The sequence below is a fragment of the Chrysemys picta genome, chromosome 4, assembly GCF_011386835.1.
Source record: "Chrysemys picta bellii isolate R12L10 chromosome 4, ASM1138683v2, whole genome shotgun sequence".
Lineage (NCBI taxonomy): Eukaryota > Metazoa > Chordata > Testudines > Emydidae > Chrysemys > Chrysemys picta.
The window spans coordinates 63423415-63442715 of NC_088794.1; the positions used below are offsets into that span (position 1 = coordinate 63423415).

The 19301-nt window shown below is 50.1% G+C and overlaps 1 protein-coding gene across 4 annotated transcripts in view; it reads right to left on the minus strand.

Annotated features, from left to right (window-relative positions):
* Nucleotides 1-19301, minus strand: part of ELAPOR1 (endosome-lysosome associated apoptosis and autophagy regulator 1) — a 90744-nt gene that overhangs the window by 15080 nt on the left and 56363 nt on the right. For 3 of the 4 annotated variants that reach the window (XM_024112583.3, XM_005312200.5, XM_065592453.1), the window contains exons 13-16: nucleotides 18431-18568; nucleotides 17709-17963; nucleotides 14601-14774; nucleotides 2676-2856 (exon numbers count right to left, since the gene is read on the minus strand). In XM_024112583.3, the coding sequence (XP_023968351.3) occupies nucleotides 2676-2856; nucleotides 14601-14774; nucleotides 17709-17963; nucleotides 18431-18568 (748 nt within the window). The remainder of the gene's footprint in view (nucleotides 1-2675; nucleotides 2857-14600; nucleotides 14775-17708; nucleotides 17964-18430; nucleotides 18569-19301) is intronic. The other variant, XM_065592452.1, reaches the window with a different exon arrangement.

Below are 19301 nucleotides of genomic sequence, written 5' to 3' on the forward strand. Positions count from 1 at the left end.
CAAAGGTGGACCACTGTGACGTTATGAGTGTAAAATAATATTTCATTGGAAGATGACAGGGCCAGAAAGAGTTAATTAACTCACCGACTGACCTGACCCATGGGTGAACTGTAGAAACTGGTTAGGAAGATATGTAAATGAATAGAGCTTTGAAATGCAAGTCTGCATTCTTAGAGATCTCAAGGGTAGACATTTGCTCAGGTCTTGTGATGTAAGCAAAAAGTCTTGTCTATTGCTGTAACTTCAATTAGAAGATCAAAAAGGAATATTAACATTTATGATACTTGAGTGAAATAGTATTATTGTCTATATGTCTCTTTGAAGGTTGTGGTAACCTGTATCTGAACTGTTTAATGAATAAATTACCCTGTGCTAATTGCCAGGATGTTTGGAAGGAGAATTAAGCCTATTGTTTTCTCAGGCCAAAAGGCTGCTGGAAATCTATAAGAACCCTAGGACACAATCCTGCTGCATCTCAGGTCTGCTTTGGGTTTCAAGAGGGGGAAACCTTAAGCCATAAGGATTGAGATCCCCAGTTATTGACTGGAGCCACCCTGAATATGGACATTGGACTATAACCTATGGACTATTTCTAAAAGGACTTTTGGCAACTACAAGCTCACCTCTGCTATGCATCTGAACCTCAAGAATTGAATTCAAGTCTGTATGTATATTGATCTTTTAACCAACACTCTCTCTCTTTTCTTTTTTAATACATTTTAGCTTAGTTAAAAAGAATTGACTATAGTGTGTATTTTGGGTAAGATCTAAGTTATAATTGAACCTGGGTATGTGGCTGATCCCTTGGAATTGGAAGAACCTTTTCTTTTATATGATGAAGTAAGATTTTCAATAATCATTATCATATCTGACAGGTGTGTCTGCACGGAGGCCTGAGGCTGGGTACTTTAAGGGAACTGCGTTGTTTGGACTTCTGAGTAACCAGTGAGGTACTATAGAAGCTGTTTTGTGCTGGCTTGGTAAATCTAAGGACTGGAATAACCACCAGCGTTTGGGGTTTGTCTGCCCCGTTTTGTTTGCAGTTCACCCTGATTGAGTGACCTCAGCTGGCTCCCATGGGTAGCACCATCACAACCAGTCCTGGAAGTAAAGGGAGACTCCATCGGTATCGTGTGCATCTCCAAGGAATGGGAGGTGATCAGTACCAGGAACGTGTTGCGGCTGAGCAGGGGCGATTCAGGCGTTTCTGAAACCACCAAGTCCCTAGGAAAAGGAAACTCCTGCGGTACCGGGATGGGCAGTACTGATGAAGTGAGATTGCAGAGGCGGCTCTGCCACAAGGTGCTGACGGTACCAGAAGTCTCATGTGCTTTGATGAATGCCCAATAGGTGTAGGTCTGGTCTTTTATGGAGCCGAAGTACTAGGTACCGAGGCCCTAGGGGACTCTGCCAGTACTGGTGCAGAAGAGCTGGTCTTCTCTGTACCACTCTATTCACCTGACAGTACCAATCTTCCAGAGACGGAGCCCTTAAAAGTCCTTAGGCTTGCTGGCAGCGAAGGTACTTGAGGAGCCTGCAGCCTCATGGGTACCGAGTCACAGACCCGTGGGTGCCGAGGTGGTCGACCTGGCCGGGGACCATTTCTTTGCGGCAAATTATCTACCATGGGGACTTGAAACTGCTTCCTAGAGATTTTTTGAGAGGATTTCAACTATTTCCTCTTCGAAGCTCTTGGGGTGTGTTTTCCCAAGGAAGTTGACGTGGTTGGCCTGGTCAGGGACTGTTGTACAAGGGGAGTCCCTGGGCCGGGGGCAGAGGCCGTTTGGAGCAAGCGCTCCATCGTAAGGAGATGCAGTTTTCGTTCTTGGTTCTTTCTGGCCCTCAACTTTAACTTGAGGCAGAAATTACACTTCTGAGGAACACGTGACTCCCCACGACAGCATATACAGCGGGAATGTCCGTAACTGGCCGGGATAGCCTCCCGGCCTGAAAGGCAATGTTTAAACCTTGGGGAACCGGGCATACCCTTCCCGGGTTTCACTTCCCCTGAGTGGAAAAAGTAAGGGGGGAAAAAAGATGGATCAGCAACAGCCGCTATCCCAGTAAGAAATTTTTTTTGAATTTTTTTTTTTTTGTAAACTAAAGAAAGAGAGGAAAGGGATTACTGCCACTAACTAAGGGAAACTCAAGGAACTAACGCCAACTATCATGAGCAAGAGAAAGAAATACAGTTATGGCAATCTCAGCTCAGACGCGGCTGAGAAGGAACTGAGGTGGTTTGCCCACACAGCGCTAGCCCTGGTGCGGGGTGCGAGGCAGGGAGGGCGCATGCGCAGGCTGAACGGACACTGCTGCCTAAAATCTCCGATCCAAGGCGCGTGGGGCGCAAAGGCACCTAGAGTTAAAAGAACCTCAAGCGGGGGGCACCCATGGGACACTACTAGCAGCAGCAGCATGTCCTTGGCCTTACACCGAGAAGGTGCCTCTCAGTGGAGCAGGGCAAGAGGCCAGTTTCCAGACTCTGGGCCTAGCACAGGGGCTGCAGGCCCAATCCTCCCTGCCCTGCCCTGAGTGGAGTCACTGACCCCACCGCAAACCGCCGCCCAACCTCAGTTCTCCACCCATGGCAGCAGGAGCGTTCTAGTGTGGGACAGGGCTGGATCAGGCCCTGGAAGGCCAGTCTCCATCCCTGGACCAGGGGAAGCAGCACCTACCTACGACACGGTCAGCCAGGCTCACGGGCTGAGAGGACACTATGGTTTTGTAGCCCATCACGTCAGAGGGGACGATGATGGACTGGCACACGTAGGAGGTGACCGATTTCGAGAACTCTGCCTCCCCGTCGGGGACCCGCATGTCGGTGACATTGTCCGTACAAGTGGCCATCTTCCTTCCCTAGGGTTAAGGAGCAAAGCAGTCAGCCCTTGTCCGGCGCCAGCACTCTGCTTTCTGGGGGAGGGGGCCGAGCCACACGTGGTTCGGGGATTTGAGGTGAACGTCTCCGTACGGTTCTGACAACACTTCTCAACCCAGACCTGTGAGACCCCGTTACTCTCCTGGGCCTCTCCACGGCTGCAACAGCCTGTGTTGGCACTTGGGTCTACGGGGTCTAGGTAAAACCCACCTGCTAAGGCACTGCCTGACCAGCAAACTCATAAGAACATAAGAATGACCCTACTGGGTCAGACCAAAGGCCCATCTAGCCCAGTATCCTGTCTTCCGACAGTGGCCAGTGCCAGGTGCCCCAGAGGGAATGAACAGAACAGGTAATCATCAAGTGATTCATTCCCTGTCACTCATTCCCAGCTTCTGGCAAACAGAGGCTACAGACACCATTCCTGCCCCTCCTGGCTAATAGCCATTGATGGACCTACCCTCCATGGATTTATCTAGTTCTTTTTCAAACCCTGTTATAGTCTTGGCTTTCACAACATTCTTTGGCAAGGAGTTCCACAGGTTTACTGCGTGTTGTGTGAAGAAATACTTCCTTTTGTTTGTTTTAAACCTGCTGCCTATTAATTTCATTTGGTGATCACTAGTTCTTGTGTTATGAGGAGTAAATAACACTTTCTTATCTACTTTCTCCCCACCAGTCATGATTTTATAGACCTCTATCATATCCCCCCCTTAGTTGTCTCTTATCCAAGCTGAAAAGTCCCAGTCTTATCAATCCCTCCTCATACAGAAGCCGTTCCATACCCCTAATCATTTTTGTTGCCCTTTTCTGAACCTTTTCCAACTCCAATATATCTTTTTTGAGATGGGGCGACCATATCTGTACACAGTATTCAAGATGTGGGTGTACCATGGATTTATATAGAGGCAACATGATATTTTCTGTCCTGTTATCTATCCCTTTCTTTATTATTCCCAGCATTCTGTTCGCTTTTTTGACTGCCGCTGCACATTGAGTGGATGTTTTCAGAGAACTATCCACAATGACTCCAAGATCTCTCTCTTGAGTGGTAACAGCTAATTTAGACCCCATCATTTTATATGGATAGTTGGGATTTCGTTTTCCCATGTGCATTACTTTGCATTTATCAAGATTAAATTTCATCTGCCATTTTGTTGCCCAGTGACCCAGTTTTGAGAGATCCTTTTGTACGTCTTCGCAGTCTGCCTGGGTCTTAACTATCTTTAGTAATTTTGTATCATCTGCAAATTTTGCCACCTCATTGTTTATCCCTTTTCCCAGATCATTTATGAATATGTTGAATAGGACTGGTCCCAGAACAGACCCCTGGGGGACACCACTATTTACCTCTTTCCATTCTGAAAACTGACCATTTATTCCTACCCTTTGTTTCCTATCTTTTAACCAGTTACCAATCCATGAGAGCACCTTCCCTCTTACCCCGTGGAAACTTACTTTGTGTAAGAGCATTTGGTGAGGGACCTTGTCACAGGCTTTCTGAAAATCTAAGTACACTATATCCACTGGATCCCCTTGGTCCACATGCTTATTGACCCCCTCAAAGAATTCTAGTAGATTGGTGAGGCATGATTTCCCTTTACTAAAACCATGTTGACTCTTCCTCAACAAATTATGTTCATCTATGTGTCTGACAATATTGTTCTTTATTATAGTTTCAACCAGTTTGCCCAATACTGAAGTCAGGCTTACCGGCCTAGAATTGCCAGGATGACCTCTGGAGCCCTTTTTAAAAACTGGTGTCACATTAGCTATCCTCCAGTCATCTGGTACAGAAGCTGATTTAAATGATAGGTTACAGACTACAGATAGTAGTTCTGCAATTTCACATTTGAGTTCCTTCAGAACTCTTGGGTGAAAACCATCTCGTTGGTCCTGGTGACTTATTGCTGTTTAATTTATCAATTTGTTCCAAACCGCCTCTAATGATACCTCAATCTGGGACAGTTCCTCAGATCTGTCACCTAAAAAGAATGGCTCAGGTTTGGAAATCACCCTCACATACTCAGCTGTGAAGACTGATGCAAAGAATTCATTTAGTTTCTCCGTAATGGCCTTATCGTCCTTGAGTTCCCCGTTTAGCACCTCGATTGTCCAGTGGCCCCACTGGTTGTTTAGCAGGCTTCCTGCTTCTGATGTACTTAAAAAAACATTTGCTATTCCTTTTTGAGTCTTTGGCTAACTGTTCTTCAAATTCTTTTTTTGGCCTTCCTAATTGTATTTTTACACTTCATTTGCCAGTGTTTATGCTCCTTTCTATTTTCCTCACTACGATTTAACTTCCACTTTTTAAAGGATGCCTTTTTGCCTCTCACTGCTTCTTTTACTTTGGTTCTCTTACTGTGTTTTTTAATGTGGAGTATACATTTAAGTTGAGCCTCTATTATGGTGTCTTTAAAAAGTTTCCACACACCTTGCAGAGATTTCACTTTTGCCATTGTACCCTTTAATTTCTGTTTAACTAACTTCCTCATTTTTGTGTAGTCCCCCTTTCTGAAATTAAATGCTACAGTGTTGGGATGCTGTGGTGTTTTCCCCACCACGGGGATATTAAATTTAATTATATTATGGTCACAATTACCAAGTGGTCCAGCTATAGTCACCTCTTGGACCAGATCCTGTGCTCCACTTAGGACTAAATCAGGAATTGCCTCTCCTCTGGTGGGTTCCAGGAGCAGCTGCTCCAAGAAGCACTCATTTAAGGTATCAAGAAACTTTATCTCTGCATCCCGTCCTGAGGTGACATGTACCCAGTCAATATGGGAATAATTGAAACCACCCATTATTATTATTATTGAGTTTTTTATTTTAATAGCCTCTCTAATCTCCCTGAACATTTCACAGTCACGATCACCATCCTGGTCAGGTGGTCAGTAATATATCCCTACTGCTATATTCTTATTATTCAAGCATGGAATTACTATTCATAGAGATTCTATGGTATAGTTTGGTTCATTTAAGATGTAAGCAGAGTCAGGATGAGCTCTACCCTGACATCTGGTGGTGAATTGTGGTGAGTTGTGGAAAAGAACTTCAAGGGCTGAGCTTGTTTGCATAGGCACACCCACCCCACCTAGCATGAACCCACAGCAGCCCAAATGGTCACTTTGGCTGCTGCGGGATCCCCAGTTTCTCTGTTATTGGGGCAGGAAGAATAAAGTGTTGTTACCCTAATTATGTGAATCAAGGACAATTAAGCTGTTTTATGACAGAGGGACTCGCCATCAACTAAGTAGCACTTGCTAGACAAGGGACATGGGTTCCAAAACCTAGTGACTTGAGAGAGGCTAGGGACAGGTATTTGTACCTGATGGTATGGGCCCTTTCTGAGGGCCTGAAATACCAAATGCACTTGCACCTGCACCACCTCCACCACTATGGAATATCGGAGCTTATTTTAATTCCACTAGGAGTCTAGTTACAGACTGCTGAGCTGAGTTTGTTGGGCCAATAGTGCACCAGCACTGAGGCTCCCCTACTACAAGCTGAAATCACTAAAGTGGTAAACTCACTAAGAGCTGAAATCACTGAGTGCTGTAGGGAGGCCTGAATTTATGTTGCTGAGTGGCTGGCGGAGTGGAGCTGTTTGTGGGACGACTGGAGCAGCTCGCAGGATGGCTGGTGGAGTGGCTCGTGGTGAAGGCTGCAGCAGAACCCCATGGAGAGGCGGGGCAGTTGGCCTTGGACCACATAAGGTGCCCCTTAACACCGCTATGCCTCCCCCGCCAGGCTGGGAGGTAAAACTCTGCAGATAAACTTTGAACTCTGGGGCTGTACTGACCAGGGACAGAGACTTTTGGGGTGCTGGACTTTGGGTGATCTTTTGGGTTGCTGGATTTAAGACCCTGAGGGGAAAAGGATACTGCCAAACTTACTTGGGGGTGGGTCTTTTGCTCATGGTTTGTGTTATGAATCCTGTTTGTGGTGTTTCCCCAACATAATGCTGCATTGTTTCCCTCCTTTATTAAAAAGATTTTGCTACACTCAGACTCCATGCTTGCAAGAGGGGAAGTATTGCCTCTTAGAGGCGCCCGGGGAGGTGGTATGTAATTGTCCCAGGTCACTGGGTGGGGGCTTGAGCCGGTTTTGCATTGTGTTATTGAAACAGAACCTCTAGATACTGAACCCGGCCCTTGTTGCTGCCAACTCAGACGGGCAGAAGGGTTACAAAGATTTTTACTTCATTTGATTCTATGCTTTCTTTCACATATAGTGCCGCTCCCCCACCAGCATGACCTGTTCTGTCCTTCCGATATATTTTGTACCCTGATATTACTGTATCCCATTGATTATCCTCATTCCAGTAAGTTTATGTGATGCCTATTATATATCCTCATTTAATACGAGGTACTCTAGTTCACCCATTTTATTGTTTAGATTTCTAGTATTGGTATTTAAGCACTTTAAAAACTTGTCTCCTTTTAGCTTTCTGCCATTACACGATGTAATTGAATGGGACTCTTCTTTATTTGACTGTTTCTGATCAGACCCTGCCTGTATTTTATCATTTTCTATCCTCTTGTCCTTACTAGGACATAGAGATTCTCTATTAATAGATCCTCCCCAAGGGATGTCCGAACCATGTGCTCCTCCACACTTGTCGGTTTTCCCCCAGACCTTAGTTTAAAAGCTGCTCTATGACCTTTTTAATATTAAGTGCCAGCAATCTGGTTCCATTTTGGTTTAGGTGCAGCCCATCCTTCCTTTATAGGCTCCCCCTTTCCTAAAAGTTTCCCCAGTTCCTAATAAATCTAACCCCCTCCTTCCTCCATCATCATCTCATCCACGCATTGAGACCCTGCAGTTCTGCCTGTCTAACTCGCCCTGCACGTGGTACTGGGAGCATTTCAGAGAATGCTACCATGGAGGTCCTGGACTTCAATCTCTTACCTAGCAGCCTAAATTTGGCCTCCAGGACCTCTCCCTATCCTTCCCTATGTCACTGGTACCTACATGTACCACAACTATTGGCTCCTCCCCAGCACTACACATAAGTCTATCTAGACATCTCGAGAGATCCGCAACCTTCGCACCAGGCAGACAAGTCACCAGGCGGTTCTCCCGGTCATCCCAAACCCAGCTATCTATGTTTCTAATGATCGAATCGCCCAGTATCAATACCTGTCTCTTTCTAATAGCTGGAGTTCCCTCCCCGGAGGGGTATCCTCAGTGCGACAGGATACCACGACATCATCTGGAAGGAGAGTCCCAACTATTGGATTGTTTCCCTCTGCTCCAGTTGGATGTTCTCCTTCCCTGAGACGGTCATCCTCCTCAACAGCACAGAGGCTGTCAGACCGGAGGTGGGACTGTTCTACTGTGTTCCAGAAAGTTTCATCTATGTACCTCTCTGTCTCCCTCAGCTCCTCCAGTTCAGCCACTCTGGTCTCCAAAGTCCATACACGGTCTCTGAGGGCCAGGAACTCCTTGCACCGAGTGCACACATACGCCACCTGCCCATCGGGCAGGTAATCATACATGCTGCATTGGGTGCAATAAACTGGGTAGCCCCCACTCTGTTCCTGCACTCTGCCTGCATTCTCTTTTTACTTCTGCAGCTTGTTCCTTTGTTGATGTTTTGTTTATATCAAGGGGGTGTTTTTGGCTTTTAAGTTTAAAGAATGTTGAGTTCTAGCCCCTGCTCACACTCCCCCTTGCAAAACTCCCCTGTTAGCCGCTCCTGTTCGCTAGCTCCTCTGGTCATTTAGGAGCAGGCTTTTAAAAGCCTTGGTCTCCCTCAGTAGCCCTGGCTAAGGGTTGATGGGTGCTAAAAGGCTTAGGGATCACAGCCTCATTAAGAAGCTCTCAGCCTTGCCTAGCAGGCTACTAGGCTCAGCCCACACATGGTCAGCATAGGGTCCCCCAAACAAACAGAGCACATGGTATATTTCAGTTAAGCAGGAAGCACACCACAAACACAGACTTAGGGTGACCAGATGTCCCGATTTTATAGGGACAGTCCCAATTTTTGGGTCTTTTTCTTATACAGGCTCCTATTACCCCCCACCCCCTGTCCTGATTTTTCACATTTGCTGTCTGGTCCTCCTACACAGACTCAGCCCACTTGTGGGCTCAGCTGCACTGAACTGACCCGACCCAATTCTAAATGAAAGATGTGTGTGTCCATGGCGCCACCTAGCGCCCCTGGGAGAGAGCCCACCCGTCCTGCCTCCGGGTGCTGAGCATGGTGCCTCATTTTATACGGGCTGAATTTCACCCCAAGTCATTTACATCTCCAAACAACTCATTACAGGGCTACAAGATTCTGGCCATCAGGAGACAAAATAAAGATCTGCTTCATTCTCAATCATCCTGTGTTTCTGTACACTGCTTACTACCCCTACACACCAGAGGTGGCTGCATCTCAGTGGTGCAAAATGTCTGTATTTTTCAAAGTGCTTTGGGATCCTTCAGTTCATACCAAAAGAGGGTTGGGGTGGGGCTGTGACTGGATCTATTAACGAGGATTCTCAATATCCTAGTAAAGAGGAGATGATAGAAGTTGATAAAAGTATAAGTAGGAACCCAAGAGAAAGTCAAATGCAAAAGAGTCCCATTCAATTACATCACATGGGGGCAGACAGCTAAACAGTGACACATTTTATAAGTACTTGTATACAAATGCTAGAAGTCTGAATACTAAGATGGGTGAACATGAGTCTGGTATTAAATGAGGAGATTGATGTAACAGGCATCCCAGAAACTTGGTGGAATTATGCTAATCAATGGGACATGGTAATACCAGGGTACAAAATATCCAGGACTGACTGAGTGGGTCGTGCTGGTGGCGGAGCGGCACCGTATGGAAAAGCAGAGAGTCCAATAGAGTAAAAATCTGAAATGAATCAATCCGTGCCGTAGGATCTCTGGATAGAAATGTCATGCTTGATCAATAAAAGTATAGGAATATACTACCGACCACCTGACCAGGATGGTGGTGATGACTGTGAAATGCTCAGGGAGATTAGAGAGGCTATACAAAACAACTCAATAATAATGGGGGATATCAACTGTCCCCATATTGCCTGGGTACGTCACCTCAGGACGGGATGCAGAGATAAAGTTTCTAAACACGAAACTTGGATAGTTCTGAAACCCATAAGGAGAGAGGCACTTCTTGATTTAGGCCTTGGCTACACTACACCGTTTTGTCGACAAAACAGTGGAGGTGTACACACTGCAATACTGCTCCTGCCTACGTAACACCCATTAGGCCAACATCATAAAACCACCTCGACGAGTGGCATAGAGCTTTTTGCAACTTAGTTAGAGTGACGTCAGTATAGACACTGTGCTTGATTTTGTCGCCCTAATTGGTCTCCAGAAGGTGTCCCACAATGCCCATCATGACCGCTCTGGTCAGCAGTTTGAACTCTGCTGCCCTGAAGGTACAGAGATATGCACCCCTCCCCCAGGAATGTTTGAAATTCCACTTCCTGTTTGCTCTGGGCACAGTTCACACAGGATCTTCCCAGCTGACCACACTGGCTCTCTTCAGCAGATGCTCTCCCGTGTGGAGGACACGGGAGCTGTTGGATCTGCTGAGCTTGGGAGGAGAGGAACTTCGATGCCTACGGGCTGATTGCTAGTGGCATGCAGGAGAAGGGACATGAATATTCAAGGCTCTCTAGCCGCTCAAAGTAACCCCCTTCGCAAATCACCCTTTGTCCCTTCCTGCCCTTTCCCCCTTGCCCTCCCGCCCTGTGAACTCCCCATAATTGGGACGTGCAGCGACCGGTGTGCTAGCCAAGGGACAGTGAGAAAGAGGTGTGTGTAACTTCTGTGATTCAAGCTGTGAGTGCACTCACAATACAGTCTCTGTTCATTGTTTGTTTGCCTTCTGCAGATATGCCCTTGAAGACCCACTCCTCCATACCGGTGGAGTGCCTCCGGCAGATAAGTAATGCAGCACTTCACAAAACAAGAGCGTGGATGGAGACAATCAATGAAAGATTGAGGCTGGATAGCCAGGGGAGGACACAGGGTCAAGAGCATATTATAAAGCTCCTGGAGGTCCAGATAAAGCTCCTGAAGATCTGGTTTTGTTCAATATCTTCATTAATGATCTGGAGGATGACGTGGACTGCACCCTCAGCAAGTTTGCAGATGACACTAAACTGGGAGGAGTGGTAGATATGCTGGAGGGTAGGGATAGGATACAGAGGGACCTAGACAAATTAGAGGATTGGGCCAAAAGAAATCTGATGAGGTTCAACAAGGACAAGTGCAACGTGCTGCACTTAGGATGGAAGAATCCCATGCACTGCTACAGACTAGGGACCGAGTGGCTAGGCAGCAGTTCTGCAGAAAAGGACCTAGGGGTTACGGTGGACGAGAAGCTGGATATGAGTCAGCAGTGTACCCTTGTTGCCAAGAAGGCTAACGGCAATTTGGGCTGTATAAGTAGGAGCATTGCCAGCAGATCGAGGGATGTGATCATTCCCCTCGATTCGGCATTGGTGAGGCCTCATTTGGAGTACTGTATCCAGTTTTGGGCTCCACATTACAAGAAGGATGTGGAAAAATTGAAAAGAGTCCAGCAGAGGGCAACAAAAATGATTAGGGGGCTGGAGCACATGACTTATGAGGAGAGGCTGAGGGAACTGGGATTATTTAGTCTGCAGAAGAGAAGAACGAGGGGGGGATTTGATAGCTGCTTTCAACTACCTGAAAGGGGGTTCCAAAGAGGATGGCTCTAGACTGTTCTCAGTGGTACCAGATGATAGAACAAGGAGTAATGGTCCCAAATTGCAGTGGGGGAGATTTAGATTGGATATTAGGAAAAACTTTTTCACTAGGAGGGTGGTGAAGCACTGGAATGGGTTACCTAGGGAGGTGGTGGAATCTCCATCCTTAGAGGTTTTTAAGGCCCGGCTTGACAAAACCCTGGCTGGGATGATTTAGTTGGAGATTGGTCCTGCTTTGAGCAGGGGGTTGGACTAGATGACCTCCTGAGGTCCCGTCCAACCCTGATATTCTATGATTCTATGAAAGAGATGATGGAAGTCCCTATTGCCCTGCAATCTGAGCCCATACCCAACTCCCCCTCCAGCCACTACAGAACTCTGGTCCATGCCTGTGACGAAGTGGGGGATTTTCTTGTTTTTGGTGGGGTTTCAATGGTTTACATGCGGAGGGGGTGGGACTCAGTTTCCCAGGGTGTTACTGGTTTAACGAGGTGAGGGGAGAGGGAGTTTGTTGTTACAGAGGACCGGAGAGGGAACTTGGGATCCCAGCCAATGGCCTGGAGGATGGATACCCCAGCGACTGGTGACCTGAGACCCCGACCCAGAGACCCAGCTCAGGAGTTGCAGCCAGTTCTGGCCAGTGGGAGAACAATGGGCTGCAGAGTGAGGACCCAGTGACCTAACCAGCCGGTTCCAGACAGAGGACAGAAGCGAGGAGAGGAGGCCCCAATTTACGACCCTGTTTACCTGGAGAGAAGACAATGGACAGAGGCGGGGCTTGGGGCCAGGGATCTCAGATGCCCAGCTGGGAAGCAGGGAGGCTCAGGGTGGAGAGGGGGAGCAGGCAGAGCCCACCTGGATGCAGAGAGACTGGGATGTGCTGGGCTGAGGGAGGCCAGGCCTGAGGCCCTGAGAGTTTCCTGTGCTGTATTCAACTCTCACTAAACCCTCCTGTTTTACGCTGGCTGAGCGTCACTCCAGTCTAGAGCACAGGGTTGCATCAACCCCTTCGGGGGTGGAGGCCCGGGGGGGTCCAGAGCAAGTGGACTCCCTGAGGGGGCCAATGGCGAGAAACAGGTGTGCTAAGGCTCAGAGAGGTGTGGCTCCAGGAGGTGGTGGGGCCTGACCCCGAGAGAGAGTGGATCCCTGAGAAGGGCTGTCGCACTGAAAGGGGCACCCCCCCATGGACCACGGGGCCAAGAATGGGCACGATCTGTGAGTCTGTGACAATACCTTCCCCCAAACTCCCCCACCACATTCTTCGTGCGTTCCCAGTTCCTTCACGCCTAAGGACTGGTTTCCCAATGAAAGATGGAGTTAGGAGAGCCCTATCTGCAAGACTGCTCCTCCTTGTCATATCCTGTTTGACCAAAATATTGTGTTTTCTCCGGTTATTAAACTTAAGTCTCTGAAATAAAATGAGTCGTTATTTGTGACATGCATACACCGCTAGGTGCTAACATTGAAACACAGAGGCTATCGGTAACATGTGATATGCTCATGTGCCCCTGGACTCCATCTTGGGCCAGTAACTTTCCACCCACCATGGTTGTGGGCTTTGTTTGGGACAGCAAGTTTCTATGTACATGGCAGAGGATATAAAAGACCCCTGAGACATCTCCATTTTGCCTCTTTCCTGCTCCAATTCTCTGGACTGTGGATTTACAACTGCAAGGAGCATTTTGAACTGAGGGGACCTTCCAATCTCTTGCAAGTTACCAGAGAGACTTTACAAGCCGGCCGGCTGGCCGGCCGTTCCATCACTGCTATAAACCTGATATAAAGAGTTTGCAATCATTTGTATGTATATGATTTATTAACCATTTATAGCTCTCCTTTTCTTAATAAACCTCTAGTTAGTGTACTAAGGATTGGCTGACAGCAATCAGCCAATGACAGTGATATCTGGGTAAGATCTGAGATACATACTGATCTGAGGGTAAGTGTCTGATCCTTTGGGATTAGTAGAACCTCACAGATGGTGAACTGGGTTTTCAGTAACTTGTTTGTCAGGATGGGCCCCAAGGGCTGGAATGCTAAAGGGGACAGTGTTTGGCTTCTGGTTAACCAGTGTGGCACCACAGAAGCTCTTTTGTTACTGTCCTGGTGCATCTAACTATAGAAATAGCCACCAGTTTGGGGGATTGTCTGCTCTGCTTCTTGCAGTCTGCCCTGAGTGTGGCATTCTCAGCGTGGCCCATCGCAGGCACCCCGTCACAGTGTGGAGAAAGTGAATAAGGAAGTGTTCTTTACCCCTTCTCATAACACCCGAACTAGGGGTCACCCAATGACATTAATAGGCAGCAGGTTTAAAACAAACAAAAGGAAGTATTTCTTCATACAATGTGTAGTCAACCTGTGAAACTCTTTGCCAGAGGATGTTGTGAAGACCAAAGACTATAACAGGGTTCAAAAAAGAACAAGATAAATTCATGGAGGATAGGTCCATCAATGGCTATTAGCCAGGATGTGCAGGGATGCAGCACCATGCTCTGGGTGTCCCTAAACCTCTGACTGTCAGAAGCTGGGAGTGGACGACAAGGGATGAATCATTCAATGATTTCCTGTTCTGTTCATTACCTCTGGGACATTGGTTGGAAGACAGGATCCTGGGCTAGACGGACTATTGGTCTGACCCAATCTGGCCGTTCTTATGTTCTTATCTAAGTGCACGACGCCTTGATGCTTGTGGACATTAAAGATCCTATGGCACTTTCCATAGGAACTTGGGTGTTACCACTGGTGCCCTGGCCTAATGTCAGTGGGGCGACTGCCGACTGCCAACGTACCACGCCGCCTTTGGCGCATCGTCAGCTCTGCAGAATAACACTAGATGCGTCAACCCGAGTGGTAAGTCAGTGCAGATCTCAACACCACTCCCATTCTTGCTGGTGGTGCCAATACATAAGCAGACAAAAGCAGCCAGATTTAGCACCGGCATTGGCTGAAATCCCAGCCTCAGCTGCCCCAGGCTGCGGGGGTCAGCAGAGGATACAGGAACGCCCCCGTGCACTCACGTGGTTCCCACACAGGCTGATGCTGAAGTGATGGAAATATTTCAGCCCCTTCGAGGTGAAGCTTGGCCTGCCTGCGAAGGACGTGCTGTTGGCCAGTGCTGAGAAATCGTACTCCAGGGTCCTGCCGTCCTTGTCAAGCAAGAAGCGGCAGTCGTTGTAGCACAGCGAATGGATCTGGGGGGAGGAACGTCCCAGTCAGCCAGTACGAGCCCTTCCAGAGCGTGCTGAACAGCTGCTGCTGGCTCAGGGACACTAAAAAAATGGCCTCTGGATGGGCTGTGTTTTAAGGCAGCAGCATCCCTGACACATGGAAGGACATGGGCATTTCTACAGGAACTCAAGTAATTTACCTGGCCCCCATCACTGTGTTATGTGGCAGATCAGAATCTGCCCTGTATTCACCCTCCGGGCAGGGCCATTATCCCATTTCACAGACTGAGGAACAGAGACCAAGGTCATCGAGGGAGCCTAAGCAGAGCAAGGGACTGACCCCAAGTGTCTCCCAGCCCAGGCTAGCACACTCAGCACTGGGCCACCCTTGCTGTGGGCGCGCTGTCCGTGTTGCCCCACATGCCATGCAGGTTCGGTGGCAATGAAAGAGTTTTATCTAGGGATGTGCACACTGGCCTTGTGTCATTCTGAGCCCGGAATTCCACCCCCACTCCAATGTTACAGGATCTAAGGCTACATCTACACTACGGGGGGGGGGGGTGGTGGTGTCGATTTAAGATACGCAAATTCAGCTACGCGAATAGCTGAGAGGTCGATTTCTACCCGCCGATTCAGGTGGGTAGGGTAGACCCAGCCTAAGCTAAAGGCAGGAAAAACTGGGGGCGGAGGGGAGAGAAAAAAAGATTCTAAGGAAATAAATCTCGGGAGGCCCATTCTGCTGGGAATTCTGTCAGTTCCACACTAGGATAAGTCTTGAAGTCAACAGTTGCTGGATTTGTCAACGTAACTCCCGGCAGAATCTGGCCATGTACAGGACAATTGGAGCATGGTCAGCACGAATGATATGGGCAGACCAGGCCTTGGAGACCCTGTGTGGTGACCCAGGCAGAAGACTGCCTTAGCACTTCTGGTACCACAGAATATACTGTGACAGACCAGTGGGGTACAGGAGTCTGGTAGAGGGCAAATATACTGTCACTGGATGAGTAGTTTTCTGTTCCCTGAGTGACCAGAGCAGGGGCTGCACTAGAGTAATCAGCAACCTGCTAGAACCAGTTAAGCAGAGTTATCATATTTAACAAATTAAAAAAAGAGGACCCACTACGGGGCCCTGGCCCCGCCAATTTCCCACCCAGCCCTGCCCCAACTCCGCCCCTTCCCCGCCTCAACCCAACCCTAACTCCGCCCCCCTCCTCCCTCCCACTCCCAGCCACGCGAAAAGGGCTGCCCGAGCGCTACCGGCTTCACGGTTTGCCGGGCAGCCCCCAGACCCTGCGCCCCCGCACGGCACTTCCCCAGCGCAGCTGGAGCCCAGGAGGGGAAGCGCCTAGCCGGGGGCGCAGAGTCTGGAGGCTGCCTGGCAAACTGTGAAGCCGGTAGCGCTTGGGCTTCGGGCATCCCCCTTGCCTCCGGATCCTGCGCCCCCAGCCGGGCACTTCCCCTCCCGGGCTGTGGCGGCGCAGGGTCCGGAGGTATGGGGGCTGCCCAAAGCCCGTAGCACTCGGCTCTTAAACAGAGCCGAAGAGTCAGGGGAGGAGCAGAGCCGCCGCAGGAGGGGAAGTGCCCGGCCGGCATTTTCCCGGTCACGTTCGGCTTTTTGGCAATTCCCCCTGGACGGGGGTTTGATTGCCGAAAAGCCGGACATGTCCGAGGAAAAACCGGACGTATGGTAACCCTAAGTTAAGGCAGGCAGGCAGGCTAATTAGGACACCTGGAGCCAATTAAGAAGAAACTGCTAGAATCAATTAAGGCAGGCTAATCAGGGCACCTGGGCTTTAAAAAGGAGCTCACTTCAGTTTGTGGTGCGAGTGTGAGGAGTTGGGAGCAAGAGGTGCGAGGAGCTGAGAGTGAGAGGGTGTGCTGCTGGAGGACTGAGGAGCACAAGCGTTATCAGACACCAGGAGGAAGGTCCTGTGGTGAGACTAAGGAAGGTGTTTGGTGGAGGTCATGGGAAAGTAGCGCAGGGAGTTGTAGCTGTCATGCAGCTGTTACAGGAGGCACTATGGACAGCTGCAGTCCACAGGGCCCTGGGCTGGAACCCAGAGTAGAGGGCCGGCCCGGGTTCCCCCAAACCTCCCACTTGACCTGGACTGTGGGTTCTTCCAGAGGGGAAGGTCTCTGGGCTGTTCCCCAACCCACATGGTGAATCTCTGAGGCAAGAAAATCCACCAATAAGTGCAGGACCCACCAAGATAGAGGAGGAACGTTGTCACAATACATGTCCAGCAGCCTCAGAAAAAAATCCCCTTTGCATTCACTATAGGCCCAGCCCTGCCCGTCTGCTACTGACGGGCGGGCCGCCAACTGCGTGGCAGCCTGGATTCCGCACAGGAGAGCGGAACTTGAACTCGGGATCACACTTTACAAACCCGTCAGCCCAGCAGGAAAGAGACTTGCACTGGTTCGGCGACCTCACCCTGTGGCTGGGGAGGTCTGCAACACGTGCAGTCACTGCGAGTTTGAACAGAGCCAGGGGAGCTCTCCCTTACCAGGACCATAGGCGCCAACTTCTCCTGGCGCCGGTGGGTGCTCGACCCCCCCAGCGCCGGCTCTGCCCGACTCCACCCTTGTCACGCCCCCATTCCAACCACTTTCCCTAAAGTCTCCGCCCCAAGTCCGCCCCCGGGGTGGGGCCGGGAGCTTGGCTGCTGGTGGGTGCTCAGCATCCACCAATATTTCCCCATGGGTGCTCCAGCCCCAGAGCACCCATGGCGTTGGCACCTATGCCAGGGACCCGGCCCGGATCCTGCAGTCAGATCCAGGCAAGCCGGTCAATCTGCCCACATGACGTCACTGGAGGTACGAGGCTGCTCACACACACCAGGCTGCAGGACCAGCCTGCTCAGGATGGGACTGACTCAGCGTGGGTGTTTGTGCAGCACCTGGTGCACCAGCCCCACATCATCATGGGTAAGAGGGAGGAAGAGGGGACAACACCTTGTTGCTCTTTGTGCCGGGGCCACAGGGGATACAGGCCTGACTGCCATAGGGCTGGTGGGCTTTCAGGTAAGTGCTGGGTGCGCACGGGTGGCAGGCGCCGGAGGCTCGGTCGATGTAGTTCCCAGGCGGGCAGGAGGTGCAGGAGCCCGAGGACTCCAGGGCGCAGAGCCGGCAGTAAGAGGCCACCCCATCCATCACGTTGGTCACGTTGATTGAGTAGAGCTTGGCGACGTCGTTCGTGTACTTTCTTCCCTGAAATAGAGGGAGCCCCGTGAACCCCCGGCACCCACAGTGCTGCCCCAGGGCGTGCCAGAAACGCAGAGATTGTCCTGGGACTGCGTGGTAGGAACATGAAGGGACATTTCCCGGCTCCCTACCTTGGGGCCTGGCCCCCGGCCCGCAGCATCTGAACCCCTCGCAAGCACTGACGTGGTGACACTGGGAGGGAGGGTGGAGCTACCGTCCCCACTGCACAGATGGGAGCTCAGGCAGAGATGCGAAGGGACTTGCCCAAGGTCTCACCGGGACAGAGGGAGGAACTGAAGCTGGGGTCTCTCGAGCCCCAGGCCTGTGCCCTGCCCACAGCTGCACAGCCTCTGCTGAAGGGACACTGCTAACCAGAATTGATTGCAAGGAAATCCCAGTTTCTGGCATGGACAGATGGTCTCCAGGACAGGAGAGGAGCCAGGAGCTTTGGGACTGGGACGCTGCCCTCTTACCACCTCGTGATATGCTGTCCGCTGGAAGGCCCAGGTGAAGCTCATTGTGGCGTTCTTTTCAATTATGTATGTGTAGGACTGTTTCTCTTTGGAGCCGTTCCAGGTCTCCACAGGCGTGTTGGTCCGTGAGTTCACGCCCTGCCATGGGGTGGGAAGACAAAAGGGGCTGGTCAGTGGGCACCAGAGTGGTCCCTTCTACCCAGAAGGGTTTTATTACCCAGACCCCCAAGTCCCCTCCCGCTGCTGGCCCTCACGACGCAAATCCTCTTGGGTCACAGCCCAGCCGGGCTGCAGCTTTCAAAGCACCTCAGAGACGTCTGCTGTCAGGTTCCAGCTCCAAAAGCCACTTGGGCGCTCAGCTTTTGCAGCTGGAATTCAGAGCGAGTAACTCAGGTGCTGTGACTCCCGGGCCATTTGGGTGGTGCAGTCGGACGCCCACTGGGCACCGACCCAGCCACGACTTGTGAATTGCCCACGAGACGTTCCTGAGTTAGTGCTCGCTCTAGAAAAGCTTCCAGCCATCCAATCAGGGCAGAAGTGATGCCAGGCACCTCAGGAGACCAATCAGAGAACAGGAGGGATGCACACCACGTGGCCAGTGTGAACCATTTGCACATAGTAGTTCAACCATCTCTCACTTTTATCCATTCAAGATGGAGAACCCCCCAGCCACAGCTGAAGCTCCCATCCTTTCCCCTCGCGGAAGGGATCATGTTGTGCATGTAGCTGGTTAGAAGCCTCATCCCTGATACCCAGACCCTGCTAATCTCACCTGACCTCTCTGCCAGGACGTGATGGCCACTCCCAGGACCGGGTTGAGAGGGGAGACGGCGCTCAGCGGGCACACATGGCAATGCAGATGGATGGTGCT